Source organism: Ictalurus punctatus, chromosome 5, assembly GCF_001660625.3.
Source record: "Ictalurus punctatus breed USDA103 chromosome 5, Coco_2.0, whole genome shotgun sequence".
In the NCBI taxonomy this organism is placed as follows: Eukaryota; Metazoa; Chordata; class Actinopteri; order Siluriformes; family Ictaluridae; genus Ictalurus; species Ictalurus punctatus.
The window spans coordinates 32,237,532-32,256,593 of NC_030420.2; the positions used below are offsets into that span (position 1 = coordinate 32,237,532).

Consider the following 19,062-nt stretch of genomic DNA (forward strand, 5'->3'; position numbering starts at 1 on the left):
AAGGTTTTTAGACCGAAAGGATCGTGGAAAAAAGCCATGCACGTCCACGGAAATCTGTTAATGCATTTCGTAAGTCTGTATAAACTGTGTAAAACTAAAACAGACACTATTCAGGTTGTTTGCGGTGGAATTATAAGTAGCACCATGTTTTCAGGACAACGATGTGTGTACATGTGTGTGTGTGTGTGTGTATATATATATATATATATATATATATATATATATATATATATATACACACACACACATATATATACTCATATATACACACTCATATATAATCATATATATACATACGTATACATATATGTGTATATATATATATATATATATATATATATATATATATATATATATACACATATGAATATACATGTATCTGTGTGTGTGTGTGTGTATATATAAATATAAATATAAGTGTGTATATATATATATATATATATTTCATTTTTAAAAAGTGCAGTACATTTTCATGGTACAGTCAGTATTGTTTATTTTTGTAATAAAGTTAAAGCAATAATATAATAACGCCCAGGCGGCGAGAGATTTAGAGAGATTAAAAATAAAAACATTTCCACATCCTTTTGCTGTCTTGATCTTGAGTTCTCAGAGTATTTTATATGAACAAAAATCCAATTTTGGCTGATGTTGTTTTCTAGATTTCAGCCACAGCGACATCCGACGGGTTTTCCAAGACCGCCACATATAGTTTTAGGGAATTTCTGTCCATAGATACTTGCTCAGTGTAAAGAGGAAGCAGCAGTACAGCGCAAGCGGTATTATGTTCCTCTGTATGGATTGACATCACTAGCTGTCTAAGTCTATAATATGATATCTATATTCTAAAAAAAAAAAAGCATTACTCAATGGAAATTACAGTAATGCAAAATAGCGAGTCACTTTTTCTATATATGTTTGCGGCTCTTTTAGAAGGAACAATGATCTTCCCTTTGTGTGTGTGTGTGTGTGTGTGTGTGCAGCATGTGGGCTGTGATAAAATCCTCGGCTCGGATGCCCGTGAGGACCGCTGCCGTGTGTGTGGGGGTGACGGGAGCAGCTGCGAGGCCATCGAGGGCGTCTTCAACGATTCGCTGCCTGAAGGAGGTTTGTTTCATTCGTGTTTCCTTTTATTTATTTTGTTCCAACGTTGCGGATCCGTTTCTCCTGGCAATCCTCTGCGACTTTATATAGGAAGCCATAGAAATGTCAGCTTAAGTCATCGAATTATGAAATAAAGTCGCCCGTCTAATTATAGGCACGGGGCGCTGCGGATTTACAGTAGGTGTCAGAATACGCTCGGCAGACTATTCGGTTCGGAGAGAAAGCAGCGCGGATTTCTTTTCATCTCCGAGTTGATGGAGTTTGCCGAGCGTCGAGGTGCAGTTCCTGGAACTGCGCTGGATTGGTCTTAAATCCCGCTCGCTGGCTGCATGAACACGTGGGTCGGGTTACGGATATTCTGGAGTGGAACGCTTGGTGCAAAAGCTCTCACCGTACGGGGGGAAAAAAATGACCCAGTTCAGCTCCTGTGGTCTGAACAAAGCAGTCAGATATGACTCTTCTGTCTTTGTAGTAATCCTGCAGTAATGCCTTGGCCCTGCTTCTCTATTATAATCCCATAAAGCAAAATGTGTGTGGGTGAGAGAGAGAGAATCGCTCTTTTATGTTCACTTTAACCACACACACTAGATACGAACCACTTACGTAAGCAATAAAACAATTTATGGCATGCTCGTATGGAAAAATAAGCTACAACGAGGGGTTGTGATGCGGCTGCGACTGTAACCATACCTACAACGCCATGCCCTGAAGTGTTTTATTCCTCTTATAAACACTTGACGGTTGAGGCTCTGGGTTACTGATCGGAAGGTTGGGGGTTCAAGCCCCAGCACTGCCAAGCTGCCACTATTGGGCCCTTGAGCAAGGCCATTAACCCTCTCTGCTCCAGGGGCTGTATCATGGCTGACCCTGCACTCCGACCCCAAAGTCTGAGCATACTGGGATATGCGAAGAAAAGAATTTCCCATAAAACCCCAATGCAGCTTGTCTTGTTACCGAGCAACCACAAAGCGTCAACTCTTCTGTCCTCAAGATGTCGGAAAACTTAAAGGACTGTTCCAAAGCGCTGACTCTGGAAACTCCTTCCGAAAATACAAAATAGACGGCCATAAATAATCTCCTTACAGAAAACTTCACAATGTCAACAATTACACACATTAAAATGAATATAAACCCGTGACTGTCCGAGCTGCTGTTACGGAAAATTAATCAATACCTTTCTAACCAGTCAGAATCGAGAATTCAGCGGCGTTGTGGTATAAATGCCCAAAAGAAATCACAGTCTTTAATAGGTAAATAAAGCATTTATTGTGTATGTGAGCGGTAAAGCTTGAATAACAGCGCTTCATACAGTACTCACAGGCTTGGCACATCATGTAGGTCTCTGAGGGGCATTTGGTGGGGAAACATACTCGGCTATAGCGCGCGCCAAATGCCAGGATGCTGTCTCTGAGCATGCCAGGATCGTTTCAGGTCTGTCTCTTTATTTGTTATTCTTTATTTTTGAAAGTAGACGCTAAAACGTCTAAATTTTGTACCGCCGTAATTTCAAACCATCTTATTGGTTTTTGGTCACTCTACTGTATGTAGCCTGGGGTTTTTATTTATTTATTTTTGAATCCATGTGCCATCTCGCTCCGTCTAAGATCCATGAATTGTGATAAATCCTCCACATTTATAACGCAGACAGTGAAACCTGTCTTTCAGCATGGCTGGAAAACACGGGCCAACCTGGACTCGAATCAAATGAAAAAAAAAAAAAGACTTTTGGATCACGTTAAGGCCTCGTGAGAGCCAGCGTTAACACTTTTTCGCCTCATACCTACTCCAAACGACTCTATAATTGCTTTATGGAAAGTCAAACAATGTGTCTGTGTGTTTGCGTCGTGTTTTTTCTTTATCTTTTTTTTTTATTTTATTTTTTTAATCCAAGCCCAGTTATGGGTTGGACACGTGCCGCTTTTGAGAGAGCGGAGCGATTTTTAAGGCAAATTCATAATTACTTGCTCACATGCAAAGTCTGCACGATTCAGATATGTCTGAAACTCAAGGAAGAAAAGAAGTCAAGAATATATATTTATATATATGATCCATGCCAAGCCTGAGCCAACTTGCTGGGGTTACACTGTCTGAAGTCTGAATATCTGGCACCCTCATCTATTTTGAGACCGGGAAAGGAGGGGGTGCAGTTAGAGTCGGGGAGCTGTATGAAGAGGAATAAAATACATGGATGGATAAGAAATGGCAAGGAGGGTAGAGATGAGGATGGGGTGGACAAGAAATATATGAAGGGGTATGAGGGACTGCAGAGGGGTACTAAGAGCTATGGAGTTGGATATGGAGAAGTGCAAAGGGTATGGATGGGTATCAATCGGTACAAAGTGAACAGAGGGGTAAAAAGGGGTACAGAGAGGTATGAAGAATTAGGGTTGGGGTTACAAAAGAAGGGGTGCACAGTAGGGATGTCACGATACCAAAAATCTAGTAGTCGGTACCGATACCACCAAAAGTACACGATACTCGATACCAAAGTCGATACCACGGTGTGGTATAAAGATAAAATAAAATAAATTAAATTAAAAACGCTCCTGGAGGACATCCTCCAGGATGGGGGGGGGGGGGGTATTTTAGTTATCATACACTGTCTGACAATGAGTGGAGGTGCACTCCTAAACGCGCATGAACGCGGCTACATGTAGCTGACAGGACACGGGCTGAATGGCGATGCATGGTGGCCCATTCGGAGGTAGTTTATAACATTGCAATATGTTAGCAGTAAACAAGCAAATAACAGGCTATCGCTAACATAACACGGAGCATAACGTTAGCTGGTTTCATGGCCACAATGCAGCTGCCTCAAACAAACATAATATAGGACCGTCTTTCAGGTGCTTCGCCCAATTCCAGGTGTTTCCTCGCTTTGTTTGAAATGAACGATGGCATCGGTTGCACACCGGAAACCGATACTACCTTTCCTCTCTTTTCTTCTCAACGAGTCGGGGCGGAGCTAAACTTGTCAAGCTAAGCTAATCTTCTGTAGTTTTTCCCGTGTGCTTTTACGCGTTCTTCTTCTTCACCACTTGTGGACCGACTAAAACGCTTGCGCATATTTGCTGCCCCATCAGGTCCGGAAGAATTGCAACCACAGTACCTCCATTATTTCCGGTTCCAACGCTAGTGCAGAAAAACAAGTGCCGTCACGTTTTAAGAATGTTGGTACCGACTTGGTACCAAAGTATCGGCTCTCATGACATCCCTAGTGCACAGGGGCATGGATGGTTTCAGAGGGGTACGAAGGGCTACAGCGTGGTATGGTGGGATGCAGAAAATTAAAAAGGGAATGGAAGGGTATATAGAGTTATAGAGGGGTACAGGGGACTATGGAGGTCAGCAAAGTGGTTTGGAGGGTAACTGAATGGCACAGAGACGTAACCAAAGGGTACAAGGGAATATGAAGGGGCATGGAGGGTTGAGATGGGTACAAAGGTTAACTGAAGGGTACAAAGATATATAAAGGGGCATGGAAGGTTGAAATGGAGGGTAAGCAAAGGGTACAAAGGGATACAAACAGACATGGAGGGTCAGATGGGTATAAAGGGTTAATAAAGGATACAAAGGGATACAAAGAAGCATGGTAGGTTGTGATGGGTATGAGGGTTAAGCAAAAGGAACAAAGGTATACAAAGGGGCATGGACGATCAAGATGGGCATAAAGGGTAAACAAAGGCTACATAGGGATATAAAGGGCATGGAAGGTTGCGATTAGTATGAAGGGTAACCAAAAGGGATACAAGGGGCACGGAAGTTTGAGGTGGGTATAAAGGAATAACCGAAGGGCACAAAGGGGTACAAAGGGGTATGGAAGGTTGTGTTGGGTATAATGGGTAACTATAGGGAGAAAAGTGATAAAAAAGGGGTCATGGAATGTTGAGATGGGTTAAAACGTGAGTTAAAGGGTGCAGAGGGATACAAAGAGACATAGAAATTTGAGTTGGAAATGAAGGGTATCTAAAGGGTGGGAATGGAATTTTGTGATGGGTTCAAAGTGTAACATGAGTATGAAGGGATATAAAGAGGCACAGAAGGATGAAGTAGGTGATTGAGCCCTATGGAGTAGTACCTATGGATGAGAAAAGGTACAAAAAAGATACCCAGGGGAAATACAAGGACAAGTACAGGTACAAATGGACAAAGACCAGTACAAAGGGCTTTGAAATGTAGAAATGGATTCACAGGGGTATGGAGGGTACAGGTGATGTTTGAAATGGAACAGATGCCAATGCAGCAGTACAGAGCATTATGAAGGGGTACGGCTGGGCACCCTCGGGTGTAGATTTTGTAAGAAGGGAGGCCCAATGGTACAGATGGGTATGAAGGGATATACACGGGTACAAGGGAATATAAATGTCAACACACTAGTATGAAGCGGTATGAAGGTAATAAGCGGGGTATGAGGCTTAATGAAAAGATATGGCATGGATGGTACAAATGGGTATTCCAGGGGTCAAAGGGGTACTCCAGGAAATGGAAGGGATACAGATGGGTACAGGGTAGTATGAGGGGATATAGAATCTTATGGAGAAATATAGATGGGTACACAGGTTTATAGAAGGACACATAAAGTTCTGGATGGGGCATAAAGGGGTATAGAGGGGTATGAAGAAGTATCGAGGGCTCAGAGGGATGCATAGAGGAACATAGTGGTATTAGGAAATGGAGGGATACCAGAAGGTTTTGGACATAAGCAAAGTGGTGGATACAAAAGGGCTGGAGGGTAGTTGGTATATTCTTGTTGGAAAGGGACTAGTTTTTATATTTTTGATGCTGACCTCTTCCTGTCCTGTGTTATAGGTTCACCAGGTTTAAAGGCTTGTTCAAGAATGGCTTTTCAGATAGCAAATTTTTTTTCAAATAGTGACATTAACTGTGCCTATTTTAAAGTGTATCAAAGACTTTGAGTTTTTCTGCTGTAGAATTTACCATGCCACTGAGCCATGTACGTGGTGAATATTAAGTTAGAAGCAATAGGTCATGGGCTTGAGACTATTCCAGTAAAGCTGTGTGCTTTTTAAAGCAGCAGTAGTTTGGGAGGTCACTTAGCGAGCAATGGCCTGTGGTTTGAACCTCGGTCACTTCCCCAGCTATGGTCACCATTCATCCTGTCGAGCACATTTCACCCAGTTCCTACCGCACTGAGCCAAAGAATAACTTCATCTGTCAGTCAGCGCTGCCTCCAGCCCAAATGGATTCTCAATATCGGCTAAGAATAATCGTTTTGGCTTTCATCTGTCCTAATAAGGAAAAAACGCCCTGGGTGGAGTTGGAGTTAGTGCTAGTGGCGGTGTTGGTGGTTGGGTGGGATGTTGACACTGGGTTGTTGGGTCAGAATTAAGGGAAGGGTGTAGCAGTTTATAGAAAGGCGAGTTTCGATTGTTATAATGATGGGTGTTTGATGTTTCTCAGACAAAACTGTTACTTATCAGCACTTGCTAATAATGATGAGCAGCTGTAGCTGTTGTAACCATACTGGGAATTTTAAAATGGATAAAACATTCAATGGGTCCTGTCAACTAGTTGGCTGGCTACATAGTTTAGCTAATTCAGTCCCAATCTCATTTGCATTACAAATCGTATTGGTTGCTGCATTTGTAGTAAGCAGCAGTCCTAAAACCTAAACCAAAGACAACAAGTCAACAAAGGAGTTTTGTTTCCTTCAACTCGAGAGTCTTCTTTGATGAGTGAAACGTCCCATGATGAAATTCTGCTCTCTGATTGGCGACATAGAGAGAATTTGGAAGGATATTGGTGCTGTTGCATCAGAAAGTTTCAAGGGTATCATGGGCAGGTGTAAAAGTGCTTCTTAAAAGTTCATTAGTGAACAGGATGTGGTAGTAGCCACTTGGTTGGTGCTTGGATCATCGGGAGTTATATTGGTTGGTGGAGGCATCTGGAAAGGTAGTGAGGTCATCTGTAGCTCAAATATAGTTACGCTCTTGCAGGGAGGAGTGCACCGTGTGGTGTTTTGGGGTCATTAGTGGTGGAGTGGTAGGTGAGCCAGGTGGTGCTGGTGGATTACATCTGGGCTGAGCATTTTATTTTAGGCACTAGGACGCCTCAGAAGGCTACACCCAGGACCACAGAGCCAGGAGAGGTCAGGCTTAAATTCTGGGCTTAAATTGATATTTGTTTGTGATTATTGAAATGCCACCAGTCATTTTTATGCTCTCTCTCTCTCTCTCTCTCTCTCTCTCTCTCTCTCTCTTTGTCCTTTTCACTTTTCTTCCGCGGTCTTACGAGCCCTGCCAGTTTTTCCCCCCGCAGTTTGTTTACCACATGGCTTCTTAACTGTTAATATTTTCATTACTTTCCCTCTCGCTCTCTTCTTCTCCTGTCCACCGAAAACCCACAAGCTTGCAAAAATGACTCTCGTCATTTTTTTCTCTCTCTCTCTCCGGTCTGGTTTTTTGGAGATGGAGTTATTTGTAGGATTGCGGTCGAGAGCTGGCCGGCGCTGACTGACCTCAGACGAGTTCGGTGCTCAGCTGTGGAGACGTTGCCCAGGAATTCAGCAGGAATCTCAAACCTCCGCTTAATGCTTCTCCCAGAGCAGGCCTGCTGTAGAGAACACCACTCACCACATTATTCCTCTGTGTAACCACGAATAAACTTCCATTTTTGTGTGTGTGTGTGGGTGTGGGTGTGGGTGTGTGTGTTCTCAGGTTATGAAGAGGTGATCAGGATTCCTAAAGGATCTGTGTTCATTCATATACAGGAACTCAACATTTCTCTTAATTATCTCGGTAAGAAAAGAAAGGCTTTTCGCTGGAACTGGCTTAGTTCGGTAATAATGACCTAAAATAATCTGTCATAAAGTTTGACTTGATCTGCAATCAGATTTTATTCCTTTAGTGGCCTTTGCAATCTCGATCTCACAGAAGGCCACAATACATAAATAAGCTCTCTGTCCAGTCCCGAAATGGTTTATTATGTAGGGGATTAACAGTCTTCGGGGCGCGCGGTTACAGGAAGACAGTCAATGACAGTCTTATTTATCGAAGTAAGACGCGTCATACTTTTTATTTTTATTTTTTATCTATTTATAGTTACTTTTAACATTGTGGAATGTCTGGAAAACATGTTAGATCTGAGCAGATATAATATAATAGCGGCTTGTCATGTTGCCAAGACACCAGAAAGTCCTCCATCCTGAAGACTTTTCCATGTTGGAAAAGTTACAGCTTTTACTTCTGAATATAACAAAACACTGACACTGGAGACTTTTCTTCATTTATGTGTTTGTTTGTTTGTTTGTTTGTTTATTTAAATGTTATTTAGACTGCTGCAAACTAGAACATATTAGCAATTTGGCACTTTTTCATACAAAGACGTTAACGATAACGTATAAGAGCAAGCACATTAATATTGAAACCCGTGATTCCGAACTGACAGCATGATGAGGATGATGATGACCTAGCATCATGATAGATTTTATTCATTACTAGCATCCTTAGCATCTCCCTTTAACTCGGAGAATATTCCTTTCTCTGGTGCACGCCTTCGCTGCAGTCCTGAAAAGCAAAAGCGACCAGTACTTCATCAACGGCAAGCTGACCATCGACACGCCGCGCCGGTTCGACATCGCCGGGACGACTTTCCACTACCGCCGACCCGCCGATCAGCCCGAGACCCTGGAGGCGGTGGGGCCCACCAATATGACACTCGTTGTCATGGTAACCACCTCTGGATTTTCCGGGAAAGCTCGTTTTGTCGGATGAAATGGCTGTCACTCTGAGCCTGTTGTATACACCCTAACTTCCGTTTACTCTTTGATACGATATACAAGTTATTTGGTATTTGGCCAAAGGTTTGACAATCCCTAATTGCGTGTGTCTGTGTGTGTGTGTGTGGTAGGTGTTGGTAAGGGAAGAGAACCAAGGTATCCATTACCGCTTTAATCCCCCTATAAACAGAGACACTCAGAGCGTCTTCACCTGGCACTCTACATCCTGGAGCCGCTGCTCCGTCTCATGCGCTGGAGGTACAGAGCACCACACACACACACACACACACACACACACACCCCTATACAGGTAGAAAGAGGACATTTTAGATACTTCCAGAGCGCTCACAGCTGGATTTGATTAGTACAGAGTAGTATAGAGTCTTACATTATACCCATACCCATTAATGCACCGGAAACATCAGTGACGAGAGAAGCTCGTGTGTGTGTATAAAATAGTGTGAAGCACGTTACATGTCTAATATCCCAGTCCGTTTAAATCAATACGTGCACTTTCACACCCTTTACCTATTTGGTTTGTATTCACACCGCACGTAATTAAACAAACCTAAGGGGGATGCAGAGTAGGGGTGCGCAGATTAGTCAGAACGGGCCCAAAACGGTGGAAGACGTGCGCGTGAGTGTGTTAACCTGAGGCTCATAGCTGTGCGACAGCAGGACAGGACAAGGTTGGGTGGGATTTGTTTAATATGGATGGAAAACTGGGAATGAAATACGCTGCTACTAATTTTACTGTGTGTGTGTGTGTGTGTGTGTGTGTGTGTGTGTGTGTGTGTGTTCAGGGTTTCAGATCCAGCAGGTGGTGTGTAAGAAACAATCCGATCACTCGGTGGTTTTCAATCACTTCTGTGACAAGAAGAGCAAGCCCAAAGAGAAGAAACGTGCGTGCAACGCGGCGCCGTGTCCTCCAACGTGAGTAGATAGCGCTGCTTGATGTATGCGGGGAAGTGCGGGAAGCGCTTTCCTCCGAGAGTGTTATGCGTCCCTGTGATGCGGCATGAGCAGCGGTCGGCCGGCTTCACGTGTCGAGGCGTGGCTGGTGGGTGGGAATTAGCATGTGTAACAAATTAGGGAGAAAAAGCGAGAAAAAAAGATCTGTTCACATGCAGCATGTGCTATACACGTCGGTATGTTTTAATAGAATGCATGAATATAATCTCTGTCTCTCTCTCCCTCTCTCTCTGGGTCTCAGCTGGTGGGTTAGCGAGTGGTCCGAGTGCAGCAGGAGTTGTAGTGGAGGCGTACGGACGCGGGAGGTGCTGTGTAAGAGGAAGATCAGCTCCGTGGAAGAGAAGGTTCAGGACGATTCGTCCTGTCTCCAACCGCGGCCTCCCGTCACCGAACCCTGCAATAATCACACCTGTCCACCTGAGTGGCACGCCCTCGACTGGTCCGAGGTACATCCGCACCTGGTACACTCACTCGTATTCAAAAAGAAGTCTATAAATGTTCCCATTGTTGTGTTTTTTTATTCAAAGACATCTGCCTACAGCAAATAAAAGTTCAATATTAGGCAATAAGGTTTAGTAAACAGTTATTTATAGTACATAGTTTACTCATTTTAAAAATCCTTCTTTATTCAGTTTGCATGTTCTCCCCGTGCTTTCCTCCGGTACTCCGGTTTCCTCCCCCAGTCCAAAGACATGCGTTGTAGGCTGATTTGCATGTCCAAATTGTCCCGTGTGTGTGTGTGTGTGATTGTGCCCTGCGATGGGTTGGTACCCCGTCCAGGGTGTGTCTCCCGCCCCGTCCCCCGAGTCCTCCGTGTGTAGGATAAGCGGTATAGAGAACTGTTGATCATAATTACTGATCTTCACGTGTGGATAAATATTAATAGAACGGACGTGCATGTGCACAATGAAACATCAGCACCAGCGTTTAAAGAGCGTGTAGACGGTGGTTCAGTAACACGATGAGAATCGAAGAAACACATGCACAATAGTTCTGTTTGTGGATTTTAAAAAAAACTAAACAAACAAAAAAAAGCCCATTAAAGCAAAGACAGAGACGGTTTGTTCAGAGCAAATGAAACACCTTTGGGTTCGGTTATGAGTCACATCTCAGTGCCCTGATTAATGCACTCCTGCACAGCAGCGCTCCAACATCTGGATGAACTCCTTTCTGAAGAAGTATGTCCAGGATGTCACTGGAGCGAAGGAGAATCGTTCATTATAAACATGTTTGATTTGGACTTTAAATGTTGGACGAGCGCGTGATATTTTTGTTGTGTGTGTCACTTTGTAAGTGTGTACTTACTGTCTGTAGATCATCTCCCTCTCTCTCTCTCTCTCTCTCTCTCTCTCTCTCTCTCTCTCTCTCTCTCTCTCTCTCTCTCTCTCTGTGTGTGTAGTGCACTCCCAGCTGTGGTCCAGGTTACAGGCAGAGGGTGATACTGTGCAGGAGTGGAGAGAGCGGAGATACTCTGGCAGAGTCCGAGTGTCCGAGACACAGCCGCCCCACCACCAGGATGCGCTGTAACCTGCAGCGCTGCCCTCCTCCTCAGTGGCTCTCTGGACCATGGAGCGAGGTCAGACTGATATCCAGCAACAAAAATAATAATAAATTCAATTGAATCCCGGTTCACTTCTCCAAGCTGCGTGTGGTTTATTTTATTTTTTTTTTTAACAGAAAAAGTGCTGAAGTAGCACATTTTGTGATCTGGAAAAAAGAAAGCGATGCTGTTACCATAACTAGTTTAACCTAGTGTCGGCTGACGAGCTAACCGAGCTTGCTGTCTAGATCCGATCGATTATTCTCGGTAATGCAGATGAGATAAAGATTGGCGTTTGTCTTTGCTGTAGTTTTGGAAGGTTTGGATTTTGGCAATAAAATATTTTCGATTCTGTATGTCGTAAATCGTATCGTACGTATATGGCAGTTTGTGCTCCATGTTCGTTTTTTTCCCTCCTCCTCCCCCCACGCCAGTCCCAACTTACTGTACAACCTGATTGGTCAGGAGGTTAAAAAAAGAAATAAATATATAAATGCTAAATTGTCGTCATTTGGTGCCTTCATGAACAAATTCCAAGGTGTGTATGCTTATTTCTGTGTTTGTGTGTGTGTTCTTCCCAGTGTTCAGCTAAGTGTGGTATGGGGCATCAGATGCGCTCGGTACAGTGTGTGTCACACACCGGCCTGCCGTCCAATGAGTGTCCAGAGCTGCATCGACCCGCCTTCATGCAGCAGTGCAGGAGCAAGTGTGACCTCAGCGTCCCCACGGACAACCCTGAGGGTGAGGGGTCAAAGTGGGCCTCGGTCCATTGCATGGCAGCATTCACACACACACACACACACACACACACACACACACTCATTCCCAAATAGGGGTAATTTAACATATCCAATCTACTGTACCTACTGTCTACAAACATGTTTTTGGAAGGTGGGAGGAAACCGGAGAATCCGGAGGAAACCCACACGAACACGTGAAACTCCAGACAGACAGTAACCTGAGCTCAGGTGTCTGTTTCTGTCTGTCTGTCTATCTATCTACCTGTTAATGCACAGGATTAACAACACCACAGAAACACACACACACACACACACACACACAAAATATCTCCCAGTATGTTTCATGGATTTGTTTTTTTTTTCCTCACCCCCCCCCACTCCCCCCCATCCCCACTACACAGAGTGTAAAGATGTGAACACAGTGGCGTACTGCCCCCTGGTGCTCAGGTTCAAGTTCTGCAGCCGCCCATATTTCCGACAGATGTGCTGCAAGACCTGCCAAGGACACTGACCTCCTCTTTTCTCCTTTCTCTCTCTCTCTCTCTCTCTCTCTATTTATCTATCTGCTCCCTCACTCACTACTTTCCATGCTCGGAGTGCCAGTCCTGCCTCAGAGAGAGAGAGGGTGGGGGGGGTGGGGAAGGAACGAGGGAGAGAGACTGTGCTGCTGTCCTCCACTCTCCCAAACCAGCTGCTCTGGTGCAGTTCCTGTGAATGTCAGATGGTCAGAGAGAGATTTGTCTTCTGTTAGTTGTCCTGAACATGGTGCTAGTTCTTATTTCATCCATATTTCAGACGGGATACTTCATTTCTACTCAGTTACAGCTACAACCGAGCACAGGACTGCACAGATTACTGCTTTTCCCTGCTTATATTCTCGTACCAGAATACAAATCCAATTTCTACTGCGGCAGATATTATTCCGTTATTAATTACGGCTCTTGATTCCGCACGGCCGCCATCTGGCTCTGGAGTGAAATCAGGAACCTTGTTTCAAGCATCATTTGCATTTGATTAAAATGGAGAAGATGTGGGAAGTTCTAAAAACGTCAAAGAAGGAAGTTTCTATTCACCCGGGCTTTTAGACCGATAAGTTTAATTGCGTCTCATCAGCACAGAACTGAAAACAAACTCGGTTTTGTCCAGGACGTAAATATCATCGTGATGAAGCTGTAATGTAAGGAAAACTCCCGAACTGAACTGTGCAGTGCTGTGCTGTGTTAAAAACACACACACACACACACACACACACACACACTAATGACCACAATATTCACTGTTTACATCGTTTCCGTTTCTGTTTTTGACGTGTTTATTTTTACTATAGGAAATATTTCTTTGTTCTTATTAGGAGATTTCGCCGTCTGTGACGAGATCGCGTCGTACAGGTGGGAGGTTAAAAAAAAAAAGTAACGATAAAATTCAGCCAAAAATCATATTTACACAGTGTTCCTCTCTCAGACGTATTCGATCAACCAAGAAATGTTGGTCGCGTGACGTTTTACGCCGACGTGTGCCGATGTGGTTTGGGACACGGTGTTAGTCTACAGTTCGCGGAAGGTGAGCGGAGTGGAGTGGCTTAAACACGTACGTTAATGATTCTCAAATTATTTCCAGATATTTATATTCTTGTATCGAAATTGTCGTCATGGTGACGGATGAAAACACGCCGTATCGTTCAAGTCGACTTTGCACGCTTATCCAAAGAAAGTTAGCGTCCTTCTGGCAATCAGGAAATTCTGAAAGATTTAGATGTCACATGAGAGGCCTTTTTCCCTAGGCCTGTTTATCCCAGGCTAAGTGCACTGTGTGTGGGGAGAAGTGAAAGACCTCCAGGCCTTTTTCCCTAGGCCTGTTTATCCCAGGCTAAGTGCATGTGTGTGGGGAGAAGTGAAAGACCTCCAGGCCTTTTTCCCTAGGCCTGTTTATCCCAGGCTAAGTGCATGTGTGTGGGGAGAAGTGAAAGACCTCCAGGCCTTTTTCCCTATTTCTTCAATTATATCTCAAATAATTCAGGTCTTCACTTTGGAGAAATACCGAGATTAAAGTCCGTCCAAAAAAAACAAAAAAAATCGGATTCAGCGTACAGATGGAATCGGGAAGGGTCTATTCGTTTTCACTTTATGTAAGAAAAATTTCAAAAGTCTTGGCTGATCGAATACTTTTGGGATGAAAAGAAACCTTGTGGGAATGCGTTTTTTTTTTTTTTTTTTTTTTACTCAGTCGATCTATTCCTGTAATTCATTTAGTTTTCTTAAAAAAAAAAAAAAAGTTGTTATGGCCTGATCAACCATTCAGTATAATAAGCTTCATAAAACCGTACTGTTATGGTCTCTAACATGCTTTATATATATATATATATATATATATATATATATATATATATATATATATATATATATGTATATATATATATATATATATACTGTATACTGTATACCCTCTCTGTGACTGTATTTTGTTTGTCCTGATCTTGCCATTTGGTCTGGGATGGTTACAGGAGCGTTAACCGGACAGTGATCTCAACATCTATTATTATCGCTACACCAATATCGCTAGAGGCCATGAGTCATCGTCACCTTTATTCTGCGGCATTCAGCTGTGTTTTCACACATCGAGCTTTTATTTATTTAATTTTTTTTTTAAACGGTAGTGTTCATAGGGCTACACAACCGCTTCATAAGTCCTTCATGACACGATGTACCCTCACATAAACGTTTAAGAAGCCTTACATTAGGTGTCAGGTGTCGCTAAGACGTTTTTGTCAAGTTGGCCTAAGCGTTTGGACGTGCTATGCCGTTTTCCAGGCTGACTTAACGTTAGAATGTTATGACAGCATTCGAGCTCTTCTTATAGCAGCGCTTCTGGTATGTCGGCGCTACGTGACGGCGATGACGTGCAAAACAAACATGAAAACCAAACAAGCTCGGAGAAGACAGGTCATAAACGTTTGGTTATATTACAGTGTCATAACATTGTCATGAGGTGTTCATAAGACTCGTATAAATATAATCAAACGAAAGCCATTTTGATGAAGGGCCTGGGAAGACATACATAATCAGTAATAATGGTGTCATGGCATTGTTATAAGCCTTCATAGAATTATAATAATAATAATAATAATAATAAAACAGTTTAGTTTAGGGCCTGAGGGAAAAAAAAACACCATCTTTCATTAGGGTGTCATGACATTTTCACAATTGTTCATAAATATTGTGTAAATAATCTGTCGATATGGTGACATGACGTACAGTAGTCGTAGGAATTCCTTGGGTTCTTATGAGCGGTTATAAGAAACTCACTTTACTTATACTGTCATAACAGTGTAATGGATGCCTTTGATTTATACAGGAGGTGTTTATGTCAAGGATATTACCTCTTAATGCTTTCTATATATAAGCATTTATAAATGTCTATGCCGCTTTATGTCGGGGGTCATAAAGAGTTTATGTAGTTATGTCACCTTAGCATTACAGTGACAGAAAATAGTGTATATGTCAGCTGACACTTATTAAAGGAAGCATTTATAGATGTTTTTCTAGGTTAATATCAGTTGACGAACGGCTTATGTAGTTATGTCACCTTCACATTAAAATTTAAGCTACTATTGTTTGTCAGATGAGCCTTATTTCGAGTACGCATTTATTTATACATGTTTATGCAGGTTTATATCAGGTGTTATAAAGAGTTCACGCCGTCGTTATATATCTTCACGTTAAATTTACGAAAGTAGTGTGTATGCCGGCTGATGCTTATGGGAGCCGGTATTTATAAATGTTTATGTAGGTTCGTGTCAGGTGTTATAAAGAGTCCGTGTACTTGTTATGTCACCTTATCACAAACTGTCTGTCAGCTGACAGTTATCGATATAGGTAGGTATACGTTTAAGAGATTTACGTCAGTTGTTGTGAAGGGTTTGTGGCACGTAGCACTATGAACACTACCTGTAATAAGTTGTCAGTTTAAAGCAAAAAAAAAAAAGTCATCTTAATCAGCAATTAATGATGAATAAACTCATCACATTCGGCGTGGAAAAAAAACACACACACACCCCCCCCGTATTAAAATGTATATTTATAAATATAGAAGCATTTTTGATACTTTTCTCGTAGCCTAACAATCAAGTTTAAAACTTTTTTTTTTTTTTTTTTTTTTTTCAATCTGGCGAGAAACCACATATTTACATACTTTTTTTTTTTTATTCCATCAGCGCAGTGGCACTGATTTCTGTATCCAAAGTTCGCTTCTTTGCTTTTGCACTGGAGCTCCGAGGCTAATGTTGCTAACAAGTAAAGGAAACCTATATCTATCAGATTAGCATCAACTACATTTTGGGGTAAAAAAAAAAACCAAACAAACAAACAAACAAACAAACAGAAAATACCTAAGAACATTTCTTTTTTTGCTTTAATACACTAAGCACTGGAGAGAGTTAGTCAAAATTAGCATTAGAAGAGCTAAGCAACCTCGGGTGTTATGAAGGTGCTTTATAAATGAAAGATATTGTTGTTGTTTGTTTTTTTTTTGTTTTGTTTTGTTTTTTGCATTAGCCTAATTCTGTGTCCGTTTGGTAATGTTTTACAGGAAGTTTATGGGAAGGTGCAGTACAGTTAGTGCTGTTTGGTGCTAACATAACAATTCACAATCCCAAAGCTGACGAGAGGAAATCAACATCAGCATTAGCATTGTCATGCCTTAGCATGATCATGCCAGCAGCTGCTTTTATGTTGTAAATCATCATGAAATATCGCGATTATAATGACTTCTTCCTTAGGATTATACTAAGACACACAATTCTAATCCTGACTGAGAGATTAAAGGTGTGGTATGTAATTTTAGGGATCTCTGCTGTCCCTCAAATTAAGCTGAAAATAGATATGCCTCATGGGGTGCCTTGGAGGAGAAAGGGGAGGAGCTGAGCGGCTCGGTTCCAATAAGGGGCGGGGCTGGTTTCCAGGCTGTGAAAATGACAACAGAAGCCTGAAACAAGCAAACTAAGAGAGATCCATCGCATGGCGATATTTGAATTGCGGTATTTTCTAAAGAACCTTTAAGCGTAGGAGAAGATTTATGGTTTAGAATTATTTTATTTTTTAAGTTACAGACTGCACCTTTAAGGTCAGGCTTTATTTAGGCACTGAACTGTGGTAACACAAAAACTACACTATATCAGGAGGAATCCTGGGGACATTAGAGACATTAGGCAAAATAAATATACCTGGTACAGCAAAAAAAGCAAGGTGTATACTGACTTATTTCTAATCAGACACAGTTTAGACCGTGTGTCTTATACTTTAGAGTAAAAAATTGTCCAGAAAATGCGTCAACGTCGTTACGCAGCTTAATAAAGTGACACATATCCTTTCACGAGTGCTTTAAATCTAAGAAGCGATCTAAGATCCGAGCTGTGACAGGCTGCTTTAAACACAGCGTAGCGAGACTTTTTGTGGTGCTTTGTAATGGTGCTATTTCTGTCTTTTTCTTTCATTATCTCAAGATTAGTACTTTATTAAAAAAAAAAGGTAATTGTATTAGAACCTTGCTTGAGGTAAGAAGTAACATGAGAGCTAAGATATTTAACAGGAATCTATGTTATCCGTCAAATTATTTGTGGGGGAGAAAAAAACAACAAAAAAACGTACGTAATCAAGTCATGCTAGATCCAAAACACATGGTTGTTATTGTTGTTATTGTTGATGTGACCTTTTTTTTTTTTTTTTTTTTTTTTTAATTTTTATTTTGTTCTGCTTAATATGTTACACTTGAAGCGTGTTGATTTTGACTCATATTAGTAGACGCAGTCGGACGTGGTTAGTTTGAACAGATGTTACGTTTTTGTCGCTGTGTTTAAAAATGCTATTGAGATAACTTCATGTACTGTAATGTGCATCGGATGGATATGTATGTGCCCCTGAAGTGTATGTAGACCAACTAAAATGGAAAAATAAATACGACGAATAAAGAAAATCGTGTATTGTGAACAGAGGAAATTTGGCGTGCGCTTCCTTTTTGGTATGCTGTTTAATATTAAAAATGCACTTTGCTTGTCAAATCTCTCCAGTTACAGTAAACATTCAGATGTTGTGTCAGTCACGTTGTCACAGGTTGATTACAATACTTACAATAAAGCATATGTAGAAATACCTTGATGTATTATTAGTGGAAGTCCAATCAAAAATCCATCCACTTGAGTGAAAATACGAGAGGATCATTTCTAAACAGTACAGTAACAGTCTTACATGTGTAATACTTATTTAACATGTACTGTATAGGACTTTTATGCAATGCACAATTTATGAGAAGAAGTTCATTCGCTTGAATCTGTATAACTCGAATGTGTGCACTGAAGCGAGTGCTTAAAATTATCTTAAAGGGGCGGTTTGTAAACTTTAGAACCCCTTTAAGCTTGTCTGGAAACAAACAAGGTTCCTCCCTCCCTCCCTCCAACTCTGACTCCACCCCCTCTTTTAAAACTGTCTGTCTCTCATGTGTTGCCTTTTAAGGTAAAGACCCACACATTGAGAGCAGCTCTGTTCTGGATGTGGGTGGAGCTAGTTTCAGGGCCAGAAATATTTGAACAGAAGCTCCGATTCGAAAAGAAACACCCCCCCCAAAAAAAACCGCAAATCTGGTAACATCGCAGATCTCATTCGTTTTTAAACGATACAAGTATCATAGCAATAGCAAGTCTAGAAACCACATACTGCACCTTTAATTATAAGAAGTGAAATTCCATTCTTTCACATAGTTGATAAACGGACGAAAGTAAGACAGGATGTTAGATAGACGTAAGTTGTGTCAGAAAAGCAAGTTACCTGCTAGGAAACTGTGTGACTGTGTGTTCTGGTCAGCATTGCGCACAAACGCTTTAAGCACATGACTCTTCGTCAATGCGTCAAAATAAGCCTGAATAAGCAAAACCTTTTACGCTGCGCACCTTTTATCTAAAGGATGATTCACGAATGAATCGT

At 41.8% G+C, this 19,062-nt stretch overlaps 1 protein-coding gene across 2 annotated transcripts in view; it reads left to right on the forward strand.

Moving 5' to 3' along the window:
* Nucleotides 1–14,428, forward strand: part of adamts10 (ADAM metallopeptidase with thrombospondin type 1 motif, 10) — a 62,096-nt gene extending 47,668 nt beyond the window's left edge. For both annotated transcript variants that reach the window (XM_017467017.3, XM_053680450.1), the window contains exons 17-25: nt 981–1,104; nt 7,779–7,859; nt 8,626–8,789; nt 8,971–9,097; nt 9,643–9,772; nt 10,053–10,257; nt 11,211–11,387; nt 11,933–12,092; nt 12,493–14,428. In XM_017467017.3, coding sequence (XP_017322506.1) covers nt 981–1,104; nt 7,779–7,859; nt 8,626–8,789; nt 8,971–9,097; nt 9,643–9,772; nt 10,053–10,257; nt 11,211–11,387; nt 11,933–12,092; nt 12,493–12,602 — 1,278 coding nt within the window. In that variant the 3' untranslated portion in view covers nt 12,603–14,428. The remainder of the gene's footprint in view (nt 1–980; nt 1,105–7,778; nt 7,860–8,625; nt 8,790–8,970; nt 9,098–9,642; nt 9,773–10,052; nt 10,258–11,210; nt 11,388–11,932; nt 12,093–12,492) is intronic.
* Nucleotides 14,429–19,062: the final 4,634 nt, after the last annotated feature.